Source organism: Ochotona curzoniae, unplaced genomic scaffold (assembly GCF_017591425.1).
Source record: "Ochotona curzoniae isolate NIBS_2020 unplaced genomic scaffold, NIBS_Ocur_1.0 contig_3622, whole genome shotgun sequence".
Lineage (NCBI taxonomy): Eukaryota > Metazoa > Chordata > Mammalia > Lagomorpha > Ochotonidae > Ochotona > Ochotona curzoniae.
Window position 1 is genome coordinate 28,955,948 of NW_024465926.1, and position 21,707 is coordinate 28,977,654.

General features: G+C 37.9%; 1 protein-coding gene across 2 annotated transcripts in view; it reads left to right on the forward strand.

The window, feature by feature from the left end:
- Positions 1-21,707, forward strand: part of ITFG1 (integrin alpha FG-GAP repeat containing 1) — a 187,945-nt gene that overhangs the window by 57,887 nt on the left and 108,351 nt on the right. For both annotated transcript variants that reach the window (XM_040982758.1, XM_040982759.1), the window contains exons 7-8: positions 5,256-5,317; positions 12,656-12,737. In XM_040982758.1, the coding sequence (XP_040838692.1) occupies positions 5,256-5,317; positions 12,656-12,737 (144 nt within the window). The remainder of the gene's footprint in view (positions 1-5,255; positions 5,318-12,655; positions 12,738-21,707) is intronic.

Sequence of the window (21,707 nt, forward strand, 5' to 3'; positions counted from 1 at the left end):
TATGGTTTTATGTGCATACTCCACTGAACTCTGCCTAACATGTTACCTAGGTCCTGAATTAGTTCAAGCAATAGTCTCTTTATCTCTAATATATCTCTTCATGTTCCTTGCCAGATCATTGTCTGAGTTAGCCCTTCTTTTTGGACTGGAGTATGTTCCTTGGGGAGAAAGACAGTTCATTATCTCTGAAAAGGACAGAATGTTATCCATTTAATGTGAATGGTAAGCTACTTCAGCAGGCCCTGACATTTTAAATGAATCTGGGAATTCAGTGTGTCTGGTCCATCCTCCTGTTCCTGCAACAAAGAGATGAAAATCTCTCTATCATGTAATCCATGATCCCCTTTACTTTGCATATTTACTTTTGAGCTACCAGGCACAGCCTTTGTACCTTTCTTCTCTTTCCTCATTTGAATCTAAAAATATTTAATTCCACTTGTCCCTATGGTTAATTTACCTCCTGTTTGTCGGATAGTGCATTCTCTCCACCAGATAACACTGGCAAAACTAGTGCTATCAGTGGGGCTGTTTAGGCTTACCCCCAATGAGGGAATCCTTACAGCCAGCCTGTGTCAGGGGAAGCATTCGGAATCACCTTTTTCATCCACTGTTACTGGGTGAGGTCTCTGGGAAGTGATTGAGAGTGAGATTCCTGTGATAGAAGAATACATTTAGCAGCCGGTACCAGTGTGAGGAAGGGGAGCAAGAGTGCAGTTGCAATTCAGTAGTCAGAGCACTGAGAGCAGAAATATCCTGCAGAGTGGTCCTCAGGTTGAGTGAATTCATCAGATTTTCTATGCACTCATCCTCAAAAGCTTTGCAAAGGCTGAGTGCAGACCTAGGTGTCTACTAGCAGTATTTCCATCATCTGAGGAAATAAGATCTCCATTTCTAAGAGGGAACCTGGATGGAACCTTACAGTATCCATGAATGGTTTCTTGAATGCTGTCCCTTTAATTATATGAAGTACTCTGAACAGTGAGAACTTTATTGCTTTGTTGACTGAAATGTTTTTGTAATAGCTAGCCCATTCAAAGTCTGAAGCATAATTCTTCATATTGAATCGTTAATAATTAATTCTCTATTTCTCCTGAGAATGAATAATCAATGTTGTTCTTTGCATAATTGAATAATGAAATGATATGCTTTAAGAAGGATTTTGTGTGTTTTCCTTCCATTCCCTCATCTAACTTGTACTGCTTTTCAAGGTTCTAAATTAGTAGCTAGTAAAACTATGGAAATAGAGTCAGCAGGGTGTCTTACACTTCTCAGAATTCCTAGGTATCTAGGGAACAACAAGAGGGTCATAATTTATCACCTTTTATGCAAATCCATATAGAGGTGAATGTGACATCAATGACAAAGTAATCATCCACCACTTGCCCTAACTGTCTCTACCTAGCTCATATGTGTATAAGGGATAGTTTTCCAGTCCCGTGAAAGTGCTGCTTAGTGTGGACATTTAGCCGTTGAACTGTTACTGGCAAGAAGGCTCTTCCTTTATTCTCAAATTGTTTAAGAGTTTCAACAGTTTTTCTTCAGTTTGAACAACTTTTCCTGCAATAAATTCCAACATTTCACTTTCTGTGAATTTTACTTCTTCCAAAAAAATAGAACAGCTTTTAAACAATTAACTATAGTAGTCACTGTCATTATGCATACTGAAGTTTAAGTAATTGATTTCACACAAGACCCAATATTGTCCATTTAAAGGCATAGTAGAGTAGCTATTATTAGAGCATCCAAGCAAGATTTGAGGAATCACAATATGCATATAGCATTCTGTTCCTTAGTTGTTAAACAATCAATTGAACACATACCATATCCAAATAATAGGAACAACAAACCCAAAGTCTGGAAGCTCCAGACGGAAATTCATGAAAGAATTTACGGTTTGTTTTAGTAATCACCGTAATAGAGGTATCATTGGAGAGTGACAGTGCCACAAGTATGCCTGTGAAGAGGCAAGTAATCCCAACAGTTACTCTATCCTACATGGGATGCCTGCCTTACAGGCGGCTGGTTGACTCACGATGCCACAGAACCAACCCCTGGAGAGGCAACTCCTCAGGAAGGAAGGAGACATTTGAGCCAGTTCTACAGAATTAACTCATCAGCTGGCTCTGTATAGAAAGGCAGCACAGAAAGATTGCTTATACACAGTAGATGTGAAAGATTATGATGCAATCTGGTGACAGTATTGTTCTTCATGAATTATAACTCTCTGAGAGGATAACAAGAAACAAACCTAGAAACATAGTTAAAACAACCTTTCATTGATACTAAGGGATTTGCTATACATACTTGAAGAAAAAGAATGAGATTCTATCTGTGCCATTGTTTTTTAATCACACTCATAGCAATGAAGAGACTGCACGTGAAAATAAGACCAAATTGAAACGTCATCACAAAAACCTCAGGTTTCTTTTTTAAGAGTTTGCTGAATGAATATACAGATAAACTTCATAGGGAGTATTTATATAGCATCAGAGAAAGTGATAATGCTCATAAAAGACTATACTTCTATATCGGTGGCCAAAGTATGGTGGAAATGTTAGTGGAGATGAGCAGAATAGATTTTTGTATTTGCAAAATGAAGAATTCAGACATGAGACAGAGGAGTAGTAAGTGAGGTAGCAAGGTTTAGTGGAATGGGGCATCCATCAAAATGGACAGATACCACTCCAAACAGAACCTGGGAGAGTGACCAGTGAATCAGAATGAAGAAAACAAGGTTAACTGGTTTAATGGAGAGAATACATGTGGCAGGCCAGGCTTACAGCTTAGGAGCACACAGTCTATTCAGAGCAGACTATAAGGGAATAGGGTCTAGTTCTTCTCTTTCACTTCCTCTTTGTTCTCCAGGACAAATGATTTTCTGAGTAAAAATTAGATAAAATTCCTATCAAAGTGTCTACTCAGTTGACACCAGATCCCTATAATGCAAAAGCAGCACCCAGCCTCTTGTCTACTTCCATTAGCCTAAGTTTTTTGTTTGTTTGTTTGTTTGTTTGTTTCTTGTTCTCTACCAAAAGGAACTCACTTATGGGACCTTCTAAGGTTCTTACCACCAGACTCAAGGAGTCATTTGCATATCAAATAGATAAGAACCTTGATGGCCAAGTGTGTCCTGAAGTAATTTCTGTAGGGGAATTTCAGGTCTGGGTGGAGCCTAACTGCCACCTTCACAGAGTCCCCAGACCAACCTGAGCTCATATGGCCATCATAATTTCCCTAAAGATCACAGCATCGATCACCAATCAAAGGAAAGTCACAAACTCCACTGACAAACCAAGCTTGGCCGATCATGCACCTTGAGGCCACAATTTCTATCCATGAAAATCTTTGCTCCTAACTCCTTGGGGAGTCTAGGAATTAAACAGTAGCTTCCCTGGTTTTTGCTGTGTGCTTTGCCATAAATACCTACTTTCTTCCAACACTCCAATGCATTGATTGGCTCTTTGTGCATTGTGCAAGTGGTTCTAATTTGGGGGTTCCACAGTTCTTTGAGGTGTTGATTGGCAACAGTATTCCCAGATTGAGTAAATATGACTCTGGGCCCAGGCACTTCCCTTACCAAGCTTTCCTTGGGTGAACTCTGTGTAGTCTTTATTGCATAATCAAGCTGAGGAACCACTTAGGTGCTGAGTGGAGAGGATTCTCCTAGAGCTTTTCTTATGGGGAAGACTAAGACTCCCTGTATGAGCAGAACTTTGTAGTGTAAAATACTGGGCTGCTTCTAAGCTGTGTTTCCAACATTGTTACATACCACCCTGAGGAGAAACTTTTGTTTCTTTAGCCTCACCTACACAAAGACACACACACACAGGCTAATTTCTGACTTCCTTCCTAACTACCTTATGGAAAACAATGCAGAAATTTGGAAATGATGGTTCCCACTGGAATGAGGAGTTCTGATTTTAGCTCATTAAAAGAGTGAAAAAATTATCTTTCTGAGGATTTTATTAAAGTCTTTGCATTATAATTACTACACAAATCATTGTCATTAATGCCATGTAAAACCCTTACAGAAAACATTAAAATGTAAATGATAGTTTTCAAAGCACGTTTAATATGAGGGAGAAAAATCTTTTATTTAAAATAGTCATGGCCTTCCTGTCACGCTGAGTAATTTCCACTTTTTAAAGAATAAAAAGTGTCATTTAATTCCCATGAGAGTTACCCAGTTACAGGGAGACAGTGATGAAGGAGGCTACCTCCATATGTAGAAGACTTTCCACTGAGTACAGTGAGCAAAGCAGCATCAAATAAAGGTAATGGTCAGTGTGTGTGTTCAGCCAGGAGGTTACGGGCTGGGGTGAGGCTCCAACAAAGCAAGCTCCAAGACAATTTAGCCAAACAGAATAGCAGCTATCAATCAATCAAACCCACCAAAGGTCAGAATTGTAGTCCTGTATAGTCTACTCATGATAAAGCAATAATGCCATCAGAAGAGCAAGGTAAGTGACTTCTTTATATTCTCATGATAAAGCTGGGAATTCAGGAGAGTGGTATTGCTGCTTTCATGCTATTGTCATAAACCTGAAAACTCAGAGAGTGGGATTGGCACGTCTGTCTCATTCAGGGCACCCCATGGGAAGAAGCAAATATGTTGTTCACTCACAAAGAAACTTCGTTCTCATTCTGGCAGGGACCTGATCTAATGCTCTGTTACCTTATCCAGCTCCTCAGAATTTTGAAGCCTTTACTATTCACTAAATCAAGTTGCTTCTTTGAAAGTATTTCAAAATTATTAGTTCATCCGACCTGTGTATTACAGGAAGTTTGATTGACTGTCAGTCTATCGTTTTCCAAATAGAGTTATTAAAATTCTTGTGTTTTTCAATAAAGCAAGCTTTCTTTATTCAAAATTTGAAACAATTTTAGTTTTCATGTAACATGAGTACTAAATATTTTGGGTGCTGAAATACTTGATAAAATAATACTGAACCCTGACTATGATACATAGATGAGATTTGAGTTTTAGGATGAGAGTGCAAAATGTGATTATAACAACACCGCCTTCCAACTTGCTGTTCTTGAAAATAAAGGAATTTTTTGAAAGATAAACACCAAATCAGTTTGTTTGATTGCACTGGCCCAAGATCGTCTACTTTCTGTTTGTTACACTGCAACTTAAAATATGATTAGTACAATTGTTAGTAATTGATTGAATGTTTTGCATTTCTTCCTGGCTTCTTATTGTACCCATCAGTTTAACTATGAACCTTACATTTCTTATATTTTCCTTCTAGATTTATTCCTCACGACATTGTCTGGCTCTGGTAAACCCCAGTTTGAATTATGGGAAAATTTGGTAAGAAATCTTTCCTTTGAAGCATTTTTAAATGGTAGATTCTGTAAAAGCACAGTTTTAGAAAATAAAATGAAAGCAATCACTTGGTCGGTTGGTTTCAACAATAAGCAGAACAGCTTTCAGAGCCTGTGGCTGTGTTGCTGCATTCAAACTACTAAATATTGCTGAAGAAAATGATTCATTCTGCACCAACCCCTCTGCAGGTTTTTAGGCATGACTGCCAATTAAACCAATCAGTCTGCCCTAATGCACATGTTAACAGGACCCCTGCTAGGCTGTCAGCTGTTGGGAGAGGTTATTGTCATTTAATTTGTCAGCATGATGGTATATGAAGAAAGCCTTTTTTAAAGGCTAATTTTTCCTCTGTCTGCAGGCATATATATAGAAGTAAGAACCACACTAAAGTTACTGCCAAATTGACTAGGATTAAGAACAAGTCTTCCCAGTGGGTTTTTTTTTTTTAACTTGAGAGCAAGACTCCCAAACTGATACCATGATTTGATTTGAGTTTTAGCTTGATATAGATTACAAGAAAAATTAAATAATGAAGAGTAAGCCACGTTAAATATAAGTTGAGTTTTAGGTTGCATAGTGAAGAATAGGATTGCTAGTGGAGCCAGTGGCCAACTCAGGAACATCTGTCAATTTCCTCACATGGAAATTAGGTTTTTATAATCCCTGCTTTATAGAATGTTTGTGAAGATTAAGTAAAGCACTAAGGCAGATTTTACTCAAGGGGACTTTTATAATGAATTCTGCAATAGGAAAAAGAGATCAATCTGTACTCCAAATACAAAGGAAAAACTCAGTACTCCAAGGAACAAGTTGTGGTTCTTGTGTGGGAAATTACTATTACCTAGGGTAATTCTGTGTTTAACAAAACTCTTGCTGAATGGAGGCCAAATGACTGGATGTTAGCTGGGTGATGTTCGGTGATAAAGAATTTGGGTAAATACTGAGTAAAAAATTTGGGGTAAACTAAATTTGGGATTCTTGCTAAAACTGAACTCTACAAGGAAAGAAACTTATCTCAAACTAACCATAGTGAAGCAAACAGTGTTAATATGTTAACAAGTAGATCATTAAGTACAAATTAAGAGAAAATAGACAATTCAAATAAAGTACAGTTTTTATAAAATGAATGTTTATTTTCAATGATTGCTCATCTGACCGTACAACATTAATCCACCAAAAATAATGCAAAAGCTGTAAAAATGCTAGCTAATAAAAATGATAACTACAACAAATCTTTTTTAGAATATTTGCTGTAGACACAGTGTTATGGTCGTGTTCTGGGAGATGTAGAGGTGACAGGGGTGTTTAGTATAAGAAGGGTGCTGAGGTGTAAGTGTAGATGGTTCTGACCACTGTAATGGCAGGTACAAATCTTAAACTACAGGAGAGATTGAGTAGCTGCCTTCATCTATTCTACCCATAGTTACTGTGAAGGCTTCAGGAAAGATGTGGCATTTGCAGTGGCTTGTCCAGAGGAGCAGTTTTTAGTGATTGTGAGAAAGAAAGCAGAAGAAAAAAGTAGATAGTGGCAGATTTGAGCCAGAACATAAAAGCAAAATTAAAAGCTAAACTTAGAAAAATTGGTTTAAGCAAGATCAGCAAAGGCTGTATTTCTAAACTAAGTAATTTGATTCTTTAAAAATGTGTTGATAAGCTATTAAAATTTTAAGGAAGACAGATGAATAGAGTTTTCATGAACTAGCAGTTAATCTGGCTTCTGCATATCAGATAGGTTGATGTAAAAAGTCTTAAGTAATAGAGATAGCTTAGGTAGAATTTATAGTAATCTAGAATGAGGTGAATGATTAAACTGAGCATCAACATTAATGTAGCAGTAATTTAGAATGTGTACTGGTAGCCTAGAACAGAAATAGAGAAAAACAAAGAAGTTACCTTATTTTAGAATAGAGGCATTCCAAGGAAGCTTAAAATGTAGGGCTAGTGCACAAGAAACAAAGTAGACAGGTATCTTGAAGAAAAATGTTTTTTAAAAATGGCAATGCCAGATACCCTTTCTTCCAAATTTTTAACCGTGACAATATCACCATTTGGTAATCTCTTGTGGAGGAGAACTTGCTATGGATTGTAGCTTACATAGAACTATCATTAGTGTCTGCTAATCAGTTACTAGTGAGTACCCACAACTGTGGTGGTCAGAAATATCTGCAAATATTGCCAGTGGATCCCTGATGCAAAGAAGTACCAGAGTGAGTAAGGGTAGAGTCACAGAGTTGTCATCACATACTGCTTCCTGATAATTTTTTAACAGTATTAATGTGACATTATTGGCAATAAATGATTATAATTGATACTCAATCATGCAAGGATACAGGTTACAACATAGCAGTTGTGGTTGGGAATCCAGTGGAAAATGGCAGAAAAAGTCTCCCTCCTCAGAGGTGGTCAGTTCAGTTACCAGGGTAATAGCAGAAATAATGGTATTACTATTGCTAATGATAGTTAATGTTAATTAAATAGGTATAATATGCTAGGTACCATACTGAGTACTTTATGTGAACTATCTTATTAATTCTTACAAAAATCTTACAAAATACATTGTACAAATAAATGGAAAAATCAGTTTAGCAACAAGGATAACAAACAAACTCAGAGCTAATTAGGGGATCTGTCCCTAAACTTTCTATTCTTTTTTAAATTATTTTTTTTTTACTTTATTTTAACACTTGTTGAAAAGCTGATGTAGTTGCAGGCCAATGTGGGCCTCTGACTAGGATGGAGAGAGTCAGGGTGGGGTGGAAGGTAGGTGAGATATGTGTTTCAGTTTTCCCTTCTGTGTCCACAGGATGGGATGGGGGTGGCAGGAAGCGGGGAGAAAGTGCACTGCTCCTTGCTGTCAAACTACATTAGTTCCCAAGAAAGAGACTGTCCTTTGATGTCTTCTTTGAGGGCCAGACATGGGGAAGAATGCCCTGGGTGTGTTGTTCTGAAATGTTCACTTCCTTGTATCAAAGTCGAGAAACTCTCTTAGAGCTATTGATTGTCCATGTCTACTTTAGTACGTGCACTGACCTAGATACTTATTGTAGAACATGGCCTTGGGTGCTGCTCAGCCTTTCCTTCTTTCCATCTTTTGATGAATTGCTTGGAATCTGTTGGCTTAGGTGAGCTGATTGTCTTGTCTTTCCTGTGCATCTGAGTATTCTTGCACCAGAGTCAGCAGCTGAGGTGGCCCAGTCCTGCAAATGTGCTCTGGGGTCATACCACATATCTTATCTATGTGATTTTTCCCTGAGGTCTGGGCTGAGTGCAGTGGTCTCTTTGGGGAGCCCATACAAAATCTCACCTGGGAGATCCTCACATCTCAGCCTCCTGTGAGGCAATTTGGGCAGCAAATTCACCCCCTACAGCAGCCAAGGCACATGTCAGTTGCAGCTGCTGGGTTAGTTCTGCCTCCAACCCTGACTCTCATGTAAACCAGAGGATACCACGGACTAGCCCAGCCCAGCCTACCCCCATGCCTGGCTCATATGCTCAACAGTATGTCGCAGCCAAGTCCAGGTGACCCCAAAGTGAACTCCTACATGATCCACCTTCAGTTCTGGTTTTGTTTACTCCTGTTGGTGGGTGCTGTGACCTGGCCAGGACCAGCCCACCCACAGCTGGTTACTGGAAGGTGCTGTAGCCTAGTCAGGGCAACCCCTGTAAATCCATACTCTGCCCACCCACATCCCTGATTCTCACACATACAGGTGGGTGCTGCAACCTAACCCAGGCCAGCTAGTCCCCATTACTAGCTCTCACTGGTGAATACTACAGCTTAGTCCAGCCTGGCCTGCCCCTGGCTCTGCCTATTGTTTGCAGCAGAAGGTGCTGCAGCCTAACAGGGGTGTTCCCAAAGATCCCATATCAGCCAGACCGCCAAGCCCTAGTTCTCACATGACAAGGGTGCTGTAGCCCAACATGACAAGCCTCCAGCCACAACACTCATCAGCAGATGTTGTGGCCTAGCTTGGCCTGACCTGTCCCCAGTCCTGGGTTACACATGTGCCAGTGGCTGCTGTGCCCTGGTCGGGGCAACCCCAAAGAACCATTCCCAGACCTGCCTTCAGACATGGCTAGCCCAGGCTGTTGCCATGACCAACCTTGACTGGTCCTTCCCCCGCCCCAGCTCTCTTGCACACAGGCAGGTGCTTTGACCTGACCCAAGAAGGCCCTCCAGATTCCCCCTTCTGATCACGCTGTCTCTGCTCTTTTGATTACCTCTGGGTGTTGTGGCCTGGTTTGTGGAGACCCTTAGAAGTCATTTTGTGCATGTGAAATGAATCCTCTGTGGCCTCCATTCCAATTTATCCCCAGACCATGTGTCCCCCCCCCAATTCCCCCACAATGGTATTTTCAGCTGTTGTGGCAGCTCTGTCCCGTTAGTCAAAGGGCACACTCTGAAATTTCTATTCTTGCCCAAGAAATCTGGAAACCAAGTAAACAAAGAAAAAGACATTGCTGCAGCCGAATTTCTAGAGTGCTGAACCAACTTGGAACTAAAAGCAGTGACCTCCATAAGAATATAGCAGTAAAGAACGGAACAGACAGGTTGGCATTGTGGCACAGTGGGTTAAGCCACCACTTGGGCACCTGCATTCCATTTTAAAGTGTCAGTTCAAATCCTGTGGACTCTGCTTCCTGCTAATGATCCTGAGATGGCAACAGATGATAAAGCTAGTGCATAGATTCCAGTTTCCCATATAGGAGACACAGCTGGAATTCCTGGCTCCTGACATCAGGTTTACCCAGCCCTTGCTGTTGCAGGCATTTAGACAGTGAACCAACAGGGAGAACTGTTTTTCTCTTTCACCCTCTGTTACTCTGCATTTCAAACAACATCAATCTTTTAAAAAGGGGCAGACATTGGAGTTTATGACACAGTGAAAAAAAATGCTTGCAACACTACCTTGTACACCAGATGCCTGATGGACTACACTACAAAGCACTATTTTGCCTGTCATTGTATTTGTTTTTCTCCAGAACTCAGCAACTAGACAGTATCTTTATACCTTCAAAAGTTGAAGAAACAAAACCCAGAGTGGTGTGACATCGCCAAATGATGTAACTTCCAGGGAGACTGGAGCTAGCACCCACTAAACTTTCCCCTAATCTAGTACACTTACAACCACAATATTCTGTGTATGTGGCATGGGAATGAATAATAGTCACACGCTCATTTTCCTGTGTGAAGCAGTTGCATAGCAGCTTCATCTCTGAAGATAACTTATAGCCGTGTTGTACTTCAAAATGTGGATATTGCGGCATGAGGGTTAACTCTATTGGGATGCCTTCATTCCCATTTTGGAGTACCTGGTTTGAGTTCCAGCTTCTCAACTTCTGCTCCAACTCGCTACTAACGCATATTCTGGGTGTCGGGAGGTGGTGACTCAAGTCTTGAGTCCGCTACCACCAATGTAGGAAACTGACAGAGTTTGACAGAGTTTAGCTCCTCGACTGAACCAATGGATAGATTTTCCCCCCTGACTCTCTTCTGTATTGTCTTTCAAATAAGTTAAATAAGCATTTTAAAAAGTATAAATCTAGGTAAAGTAATAATATTGAAATAGTTTATTAAGTCATTTTTGCGAAATACTAAACATGAAAATGATACTAATCTGAAGGAAATTAAATGGTATAGATCTGTACTGTCAAGTGGAGGGGAAAAAAACTAAGAGAAATAATATGGGAACTTTGTCTAAATAAATGATTGTCATTTCTCCAACTCTGTCATGCATAGCAGGTGTTCTGCATATTTTTTCTTCATTAATTAGAAAAGTGATTTACTTTTTCTCCAGTGAATGTGACGTTGTAGACATGGGAGGCTGTCACCTGGGAAGCTGACAGTGTTTCTATGTAGGGATGAATGGTGAGGGTATGTACTAATAGATGCCCTTATTGTATTTCACAGACCTATAGCAAGGTGATTCATTCACTTGAGTCAGTATGCTGGATTGATGTTCAGCTGTATCTCAGGGTAGGCTGCTGTATTTTGAGAGAAATATTTCCACTCATTTAAGAAACATTGTGTCAACTCTGATTATATAATGCTGTGCTTTTGTAAAGATAAAATAAAAACACTTAACATTTGAAGTAGACATTTAACAATTTTGCTATATCATCACTTAAGTAACTGCAGGCCCAGCTGTTTCCAGAGGGGAAGCTGAGGTTTATTGTACTTTATAATAAAGATTTCTGTAGAAAAATCACTTGAAAAGTACATAAAATACTTTAATAATGTTAGGGTAAATAGATTTGTCCATGGGATATTGGAGTGTTAAAATGTTTGGCAAATAGTTACAGTATGGTCTTATTTGCTTATTCATGGTACTTTTATGTTTCATTTGGGGCTTTTGTCGTAACAGTGGGTCTGCAGAGATGATTTCTTAAGCAGGTGGTTTATAAATAAGTATCTTTAGAGGAGCAACAAAAGAAAAGATAATGTTGAAATAAATAGCCATCCTGAATAAAAATGTATAGGAATGACAATCAATATATCAAACAGCAGAATATTAGTGACAACATCAGAACTTCAAATTCTACATTCAGTGTTTGATCGCTTTTCTTGTGTAATAATCAAAAATTGTAGGAAGGAAAGGCAGCCATGTCCAGAAATGTGTATTGTTCTTGAAGTCAGACGCGTGCTGTTTAATTCTGGACAGAATAACTGCAGTCAGTAACCTCATGACTTCTTTCCAATAGTGCTGCTTCTGCTTGGTGCCTGGCAGCTAGTGTGTTCTTCTGCTATCTTTCTCATTGATACATAATAGTGAATCAATAAGGAATTGGCCCTTTACGATCAATAGAATTCTCGTCTTACATGAAGATCGTTTTCTTTTTCTAATTGTCCGTAACACATTTTTTTTTCTTCTCTTGGAATCCATAAATATGTCTTTGTTACCTACTTGTGCTGCTTAGATGTCACCTTATTATTCTTTCTTTCTGACTTAAGTCCTGCCTTCCAACTGGACTGGAAGCTTTTGGAAGAAAGAAACTAGCTTTTATACTTCTATATCTTCACAGCAATCCATAATCGTTGGAAGTAGACAACTATAATTATGTCTAAAACTGTAATGATGATTTGTTATACCAGAAATGACAGCAAGGAAGACATTCCAAATTTGTGTATTCTTTTTCAAGTCGTGGCAGTTTCTTTTCTTTTGTTTTCTAATAAAACTGGGATTGAAAAATAGGAATTAATTTTGTACATTATAATAAAAGCCTCAAATGGTTAATTTCCCTGCATCAACTAAAATGTTTTATTTTACACTTGGAAAATGAGTGTATTATATTGGAATAATCACAATTATATGCTTTTCACAGGATGGAAACTTCTCTATCAGTAGTATACTTGAAAAACCGCAAAATATGCTGGTGGTTGGACAATCAGCTTTTGCAGATTTTGGTAAGACTGTTTTTCATCTTTTAAATTTTTCCTTTCTTCCTGATGTCTTCAAAAAAAATGACTTCAGAGTCTTCAGGACTGAGTAAAGACTTGAAAGCTGCCTGTTCTGATATTATGCGTGGCAAGAGGTCAGCTCCATAGTAAAATAAGGATGTGTTTTAAAAATATAACTTAATCCAATTTTCAGGTACAATGTGCGAAGCAAAAATTTTCGTTAGGCTTTTCTAGTGAACACCAAATTCATCATGTGCAGGTTGAGAATCTCTTATCCAAATGCTTAGAAACAGAAGTGTTTCAGATTTCACATTTTTGCTCTGCTTTAAAGTGTTCTCGTATCTATAATAAGATAGTTCTTGAGGATAGAATGCAAATCTAAACAGTGAATTTGTGTTTCATGTTTAAGGACATATTATACACATAGTCTGGTAGTTATTTTATGCTAATACTAGTGTATCTCTGACTATTACATGAAATCAGACACAGACACCTAAACAGTTTCAGAATTCAGAACAGTTTAGGTTTTCAGTTAGGAGTGCTCAGCTTTTTTGTATCAAAACAATACAGCACTTACACTTGAAGTAGTTAATCTGAGTTCTTGAAACTTAACTTTTAGATATATGATTATTAACAGTCATTTTGGGGCATGATATGTTAAGCTGCCAGTTGACAGGCCCACATCCCATAGCAGTGTGCCTGGGTTCTGATCCCAGCTCCGTTCCTCATTCTAGATTCCTTCTCCTGGTGCTTCTCCAGGGCAGCAGGTGGTGCCTCAGTCATCTGGGTCCCTGTCACCCAGTTGCAAGATTCAGATTGAATTATAAAGTTCTGGCTTCAGCCTGGCCCAGGCCTGGCTGCTGCAGCTATTCAGAGAGTAAATCAACTGAATGGAATTTTCTCTTTCCTTCTCCCCTCCCTCTGCCTTTCAAATACAGTTAAAAAGAAAAAAAAAAATAATAAAAATTGCATTATAATCCCAAGCAACAGTGACATCCATAATGAATGACCAACCCAAAAAGAAAATGTAATTTTCTGTTTTCCATAAGATTTCACACAGTTACCATTTCTTATCATTTAAGGACTTATAAAAACATTCATGGCTCTCATTTATTGTTTTCCAAGGATTTTTATATGATATGAGACCAATGTCTAGATAAGCCTCATCTAAATATGTCTAAAGTTGATTCTTACCCTGCTGTTCTTTCTTTCTGAACAAGCGCCTCAACCTAGGTTCATCAAAGAAGGTTATGTAAATAAAATATAAAGGGTTCACTTACTCTTTTCATTATTGATAAAATAGAAATGATGTCAGGTACAGCTCTATGGCCCAGTGACTAAATCCTTGCCTTGCAAGTGCCGGGATCTCATATGGGAGCTGGTTTGTGTGCTGGCTGCTCCACTTTCCATCCAGCTCCCTGCTTGTGCCCTGGGAAAATAATCGAAGACAGCCCAATGCTTTGGGGCCCTGCACCTGCATGCGAGACCCAGAACAAGATCCAGGCTCCTGGCTTCACATCAGCTCAGCTCTGGCTGTTGCATCCACTTGTGGAGTGAACCAGTGGACAGATTTTTCTCTATATATTTCCTTCTCTCTGTAAATGTACCTTACCAATAAAAATAAATCTTAGAAAAATACAAATAAAATAGAAACGACATAGTATTTACCTCACAAGGCTGTTGTGAATAACAAATGCAAGTCAAGCACAGGGTTGGAGTTAAACCAATAGCAAAATAAACTTTCTTACAAGTCTTTATTAGGCTCCCTTGGGTTTTCATGTTTCTGCTGCTCTTCACTCAGCTACTGAATCAACTTATTGTCGTGGCGATAGATCCCAGTGTAGCTAGCACAAGAAGTTCAATAGTGGCAGACAGTAGAAACTTCAATGTGAGTCTCTATTTTGAACTATAATTTTTAAACTTATTTGAAAGGTTTAAGTTAAAGAAATCTTTTGCCTGCTCATTCACTTCCGAAATAGCTGATAGAAGCTTCTGAGTCTCCCGCAAAGGTGGCAGGGACCTAAGCACTCAGGACATGTCTGTCTGCTGCCTTTTCTGGGCCTGCAGCAGGGAGCTGGAATGTAGGAGAGCTGCAACTCAAACGACCACCTGCACTTACTTCAAGTTACAGGAGGTCCTGTGCTACGTGCACGATGGAGAAGAGCCACTCCAGTGTTTTGATTTGAATAGCTGTCTGCGTGCTTGTTCATTTGGTAAGATGTGAAAGGAGTAGGATGAGGTACTAACTAATAGTTGTGTATTAGACATGGTGAAGTTTGGGTTATTTGTTGCTGTTGACACTGAAATAAAATGCAAGTCAAATATACAAATTCTTGAGGACATGGTTTTTAGCACTTTTATTCTTGTTCAAACTACCTTTTAAAGGGTGAATAAAGGGTAAACAAAGTTTATCCAGAGCATCTAGTCTTTTCTCCCTAAGCCTTTGAGTGCCATTGTGCTGTAGCCATACTGGCTTTTAAGCTGTTCTTCAAACAGTTCCTCCTGAGGGCCCTTGCTTAATCCACTGCATGGCTTTCTCATCTTCCAGATACTCCTCCTATTTCACTGCTTCACCATGTTTTGGTTTTGTTAAAATTTCAACTCCTCTTGGAGATTTTCCCATGACAAACCCTACCCTCCGAGACCCCTTATCTCCATAGCCATTCACACGATGACATGGTATGCATTCACTTATGCACACACACCAGCATATATGCCAGTGGTGCATTTTATTCACTATTATGTATCCCTCAAGTTTGCAAGGTGACTTACATTGTAAAACCCAAATGAGTTGTTTTGGACGAATTATCTACCTAAGTGTGTAGATATTCTAGCTAAAGTAACTTACTCGTTTTTTAAGAATAGAACCCATGTTTAGGCTATGTCTTAGGTACATTCAGCCTTTAGTCTGAACAAAAACTCCTGAATTTCATGTGCATCAAGAAAATTAATAATGTTTTAACATTTTTAATTATTTTGATGAAACTTAAGTGATTGAACTAAAAATTGTCATGAATCTCTGAAACAGATAATTAATGATTTCAAAGGAGGCATCTAAATGTAATGTGGGTTACTTGGACCCTTCTAAAGTGTAATTATTCATCTTCATGTTTCTCTTTAATTTAATTCTGAATTTTAACCAATGGACAACAAACACACATTATCTTTAGTGTTTCTTTTAATTTAACATTTACCTGGACACCTGTATTCTTACGATTTCATAATACCTGTTTGGTTTCATACTGCCAATATGGTTCTCACATGGTCCAAATCAGAGTAACCAGATTCAAGAATTCTTTCTCTCGCCTCCTGGACTTTTGTCTCCCTCAGCCTTCCCTGCGCTGTTCCATCAAGGAAGGGCAATCCAGAGGCCAATATTGTGGTGAACAGCCTCAACCTGCACTCGTGATGCAGGCATAGTGTTTGGGTACCAGTTGGAGACCTGGTGGCTCTACTCATAATCTAGTTCTGGATAGCACATTGGAAATGTGGGAAGATGGCCCAAGTGCTTGGACCCCTGCATTTATGTCAATGTCTGGAAGAAACTTGGGGCTCCTGTCCCAGCCTAAGCCTTATGACCATTTGGGAAGTGACCCAGAGGATAAGGAATCCTGTCTATCTCTCTCACTGTGTGTGTGTGTGTGTGTGTGTGTGTGTGTGTGTGTGTGTGTGCCCTTCAAATAAGTAAATATAAATATGTTTTAAAAGACAGTACTGTCAATACAGTTATGTTTTTAGTGAAACTGAAATATTTTTGTGTACACATAACATCTAAAGTGATGAAGTTCTTAGAGTATTCTAATTTTGTAGTGCTTTTTCAAACAGTTAATAAGTCCAACTCATTTGTATTTTCATTTCTTCTATGTCACTGTTGTAAGTACAATATGCTTGCTACCATACCAAAAGTGATTATTCCTTGAATTTCTATTTTGTAACTGAGAATTTCTGCTTTGTAACTGAGATGTGTGTGAGGCCTCTACCTAGTTGAGTCAGGGGTACCAGATGTTACAGTGATGAATATATTGAATGCTTTTTGATTGGAAATGGTAATTCATTAAAAAATTGTACAATTGATGCTTCAGAGTCTTGATTTTTAAACATAGTCAGCAGCTAAAGCAGATTGGCCTGTTTCTTTTAAGCTATATAGATATATGACAAAGACCAGTGCTTTGTGTCCCTTGCTATATTATGATTATATATGATACATTCTCATCTTCCTAGCTCAGAGTTGTTTTTTTGGCTCAGAACTGTACTGTGTACTTACATTTTGTAATACATATTGCTTTAACTTCGTAATTTTCCCTTTGAATAGTAAAACAGTTAAAAATTCTATAGGTTCATATTATATTTTACAGTATTATATCTTTAGAATTTTGTGGATAAATACAATGGATTTCATGGAAAATAATACTTTCTAACATCATCCACAACTTAATTGGAACATGTTGACACATTATAACTTTATCGTAAGAATGAAACTGTGATAAGTAGAGCAACCCAGAAATTTACCCTTTGAACTTCACTGTGTACGTTTCTTCATTATTTAATGGCCTTAGCATTATGAAAACGATTCTTTGTAAATGCCTTTGGCTCTTCTTAGAAATTATTCAAACCTATCTCTATTTCCTAAGGGGAATTCTCGGCTCTTAGAGCAGCATATAGGCTTGAGAATGGGAAGAGCCTGGTGCCTCCCTTTTTAGAAATATTCCCCTCTGTTACAAACAGCTCCAATTCCATTTTGACCTCATTTTCTGTCATCTACAACTCAACATTTTCCTTCAGTATAAATGCCACATTCCTAAGCAAAATGCAAGTGTGCTGTTTAGATGTAGGTGGGTTTAACTTGCAGCTACTGAAGAGTTGAATGCTGGGTGGCTAGATGGATAAATAGAAGGTAGCTGGTGAATAGATAGTGGGTTGAATATGTGCTTTACTACTCTCTTGTACAGGTTAACCCATTCCCTTAGCAGCTCATACAGAGTAATCCCATTTTCTTGTTCTGTTGTCTGTCCTATCACATGTGTGGTCTGCAAATGTTTTCTAATTTAGAGCTTATCTACATTTTCTTAATATTATCTTTAAAAAATCATGATTAATTTCATATAGTCAAGTTAATCTGATTTTACTTTTATGAATCATGGTTTTGGTATACTAACAAAAATCTGCCTCATAATATAAGGACAGAATTTTCTTTGCTATTTTTTAGGAGCTTATTAATTCTAAGCCTGCATGTTTTCCTCAATACTTAAAAATATTATTTAGAATACTTTCTAATTACGATATATCTATATGTAGATTGTTATGATAAAATGAGACTCTGGTACCTTTGAATCAACTATTGCTATAAAGCAGAAGATGACTGGAAAGCCTGCACAATTATCCTGATATAATGCAGTGTCTTGCCTAACAGATTGACTTATAACCTGTTTCTAAGAATAAGAACATGAGATTGTACAATTGGAGGATTGTGTAACAGATGTCAGTTGGCTCATCCTCTTTATCTGGTCCTGGGCATGTGGTTTGTGACTTTTCTGAGGTTCAGCTCTCATCTCAAATGTGATAGAAATCAAGGACGTAATTTTTTATCTAACATTGCATAGTTTGAATTTACTGAGAAATTAAAGTTATTGTATTTTCTTCACTGGTGGTTTAATAAAAGGTATCAATAGTTAGGGAAATGTGTATGAAATATGTAAATAAATTACTATTATGGAAAAGGATCCTTACATCTGTCTCTGGCTGAAAAGTTTTGTTTAGTGGTCATGAAATGCAGATCATAATTGCTATAGGATTCTTTCTAATATTTGGTTTTATAGTTGTCTTTTGAAAATGATGAATAATAAAAGATTTTCATCTCAAAGTGAATAGCTTATGATAATGATGAAATGTCATTTCATTAGCTGTTTCAGCGGTCTCAATCCCATTGGCAAAAAGCTCACAATGAACCAGTAAAATGGTTTTTCAGAAGTAGCTCAAATAGTCTCTCCATTAGGCCTACTTCTTAAAGACAAGAAACTGAGACCTGAGAATTTGATATCCAAATAACAGAGTTATTGAGTATTTTAAAAACTATGCATTTGGTCATTTCATTGCTAATCTAAAATATGTGCAAGTAGAAATTATAACAATAGTTCTGAACAGAATTAAAACTGTGTTTTAACTAAAATGGCTAGTTTTCTGATGCTCATAGAGCCAAAAAACTAAGAACATTAAAATACTCTCATGACCAGAAAGTTTGTATTTTGAAAGAATGTTTCCAGCCAATCTATATATTTCTGAAATTTCCCTTGTTTTTACCTTTAAACTAGACCATGTTTATTTAGAGTTTTACTGGTGCTATTTCAGAGGTGCATTTCCTGATGATTGATAGTTCAATGAAAGATGAGTATAGGCAGTTTTCGGAAAATCCTTCTTAGCAGGTCTTCTCAAGTTCCATGTTAGAGCCATTCTGTACTCTTCAAAGGGCTACACTCTTCAACACTGAGGCTCTGCAACAGCAACTAAGAGGCTGTTCCCTTGCTTGCACTTTGCTCTGATGGCCTTTTGCTTACGTAAAGCAGCTGCTTTAATATTGTAGTGGCACCATTGGACATGTCTGAGCATTCATTATCCCGACAGTACCTACCAATTGTGCAACTCTTAATGTGCTGTGTAAAGGACAATGACAGAAAATATGGGCTCAGGAGACAAGCCTCTGTTGTAGGTCTGCCACTTACCAATTCTGGAATCAGGGTTAAATTAAGCTACTTAACCTCTGGCATCTGATTATTTCAGTACAGGATGATAACACAGTAGTTATTAAAGGAAATAATGCATGAATAGCACTAAACAGTGTTTTGTACATAGGTAAACACTAAATGCGTGCTTACTAGTATGATCATCATTTCATCTCTGCAGGAGAATCTTGAAGTACTCTGCTCTTTCCAGGTAACGAAACAAAGGCATAGCAGTGATTAATTACTTGCCCAAGGGCACACTGTCAACAAATGATAGCTGGGATTGGAACTAGGTCCTTCTGGGCTTACATGTTTTTCTTTTTATTTTCTTTTTTTGAAATTTGTTTATTTCAAAGTCAAAATTACAGAGCAAGGGAAAGACAGAGATCCTCTGTCCATTTGTTAACTACCCAAATGGCTGGAACAACTGCAGCTGGGTTGATTTGAAGCCAGGAGTTTCCTCCATGTCCCCCACATGGGCTCAGGTACCCAAAGATTGCGTTCTCCTCCACTGCTTTCCTGTGCCACCAGCAGGAAGCTGGAACAGCAGAATAGTGCCCATATGGGATCATATGGGATGCCAGTGCTTTAAGGTGGAGGATTAGCCTGTTTGAGCCATGATGCTGGCCCCTTCAAATTTTAAATAATATGATTTCTTAAAGATACATTCAGAATTCTTAAAGGATTATTAATGGAACTATTTCCTCATTATTCATGATACATGAACAATTTAGAAAAATTATGCTATATCCATGCATAAATACAGTATTTTTGTGAAGGAAAACTAAAAATGTAATTTTATGGCACATGTGATAATTAATATAAACTAATGGATAATGGGTTTTAATCTTAAGAATAATCTAGTCTACCTTCTTCCCATCCTATTTCAGGCTAGTAAGGTAAAATAAACCAGGCTATTACTGTGTACAATGCTTAGGAGGCATTTCTATCATTGTGAACTCAGTGACAGAACTGGAACTGGGCCTGCTTATGAAGATAGTAAGCTTCTGCCATGACTCACATAATGGCAAGAACCACGGCTGGTCAGAACAAGAAGCAGAGGAAATGACTTTGCTGTATGAAATCCAGAAGAGGGAAATAATTCATCAAGGCCTGATAGCCACGGAATTACTGCAAAACAGAACAGTATCAACAGATAGGTTTTCAGGAGACACTTCTGAAGCCTGAAAAATATTCAGGGATTAAATGAAAAGGAAAAAATGCTTTTTCATTTCAGTCTTAAAAATAAATAGAATGATTTCTCCAAGTACTTGGAGAAAAAAACAATCATCATGAGAGTCCTATTGCGCAGCAATTCACAAAGCCTAAATTTATGTTAAGTATAACCTAATATCTGCAGTTATTAACAACGTATCATATACTTGAAAATTATTAGAACAAGTTTAAGCATTCTCAATGCAAAAGAATGAGGTGGTGCAATGAGGAATTAACCATTCTGCAATGTGTACATAATTCAAAACATCTTGTTATGTATGTCATAAATAGTTCAGTTTTTGTCATTTAGAAATGTGTGTTTTCAAAAACTGAGAAATCTTGTTGGCATTCTGTATCCTTGGTCCCATTTTATACTTTCCAGCCCTCCCGTGTCTGTTCTGACCAGTAACCTCAGAAGTACAGTTCTTGTGTTTGGTTATGTTCATGTTTTGTAACACTGCATATTTCTGAAGACGTTTCCTGTAAAGCCTGGCACAGTACAGACTTGGCTTCCATTTCATAGGTACATTCATTTTGTATTTATGTGAGCTAAATATAAAATCAACCTACATGCTATTTAATGTCTGAAGCAAAGTAAGCCTATGTATGTAGTTGTGAAACTGTCATTTATATCATTTGAAAATGAAAATTAAGTTTATTCCTTCCTTGTAAATAGTGTAGATAGTGTGACTCTTGTTTTTCTTTGATTGATATAGTACTTGCATCTTTGTTACCATTTGGTTTATGAACATTTCTTTGTTTCATTAATCAACTTAGTCTATTATACTAATTTTTGCCATGTTTAATATATTTCTGTGTCATAATTTTGCTTTGTTAATGATATGTTCCTCTGAAAAGTATAACATGATATTCCTCATGTCTTTTAGTAGATGCAAAAGAAAACGGGCTACTTCTTATTCTTACTACCTGTGTCTCCAGCTTTATATTAATAATGAATGATAAATGTAGTTTTATGGGGGAACATACAGACTGTCATGTCTTCCAAATGTCTCTTGACAAATGTGATGGGAAAGCTGTTATTTCT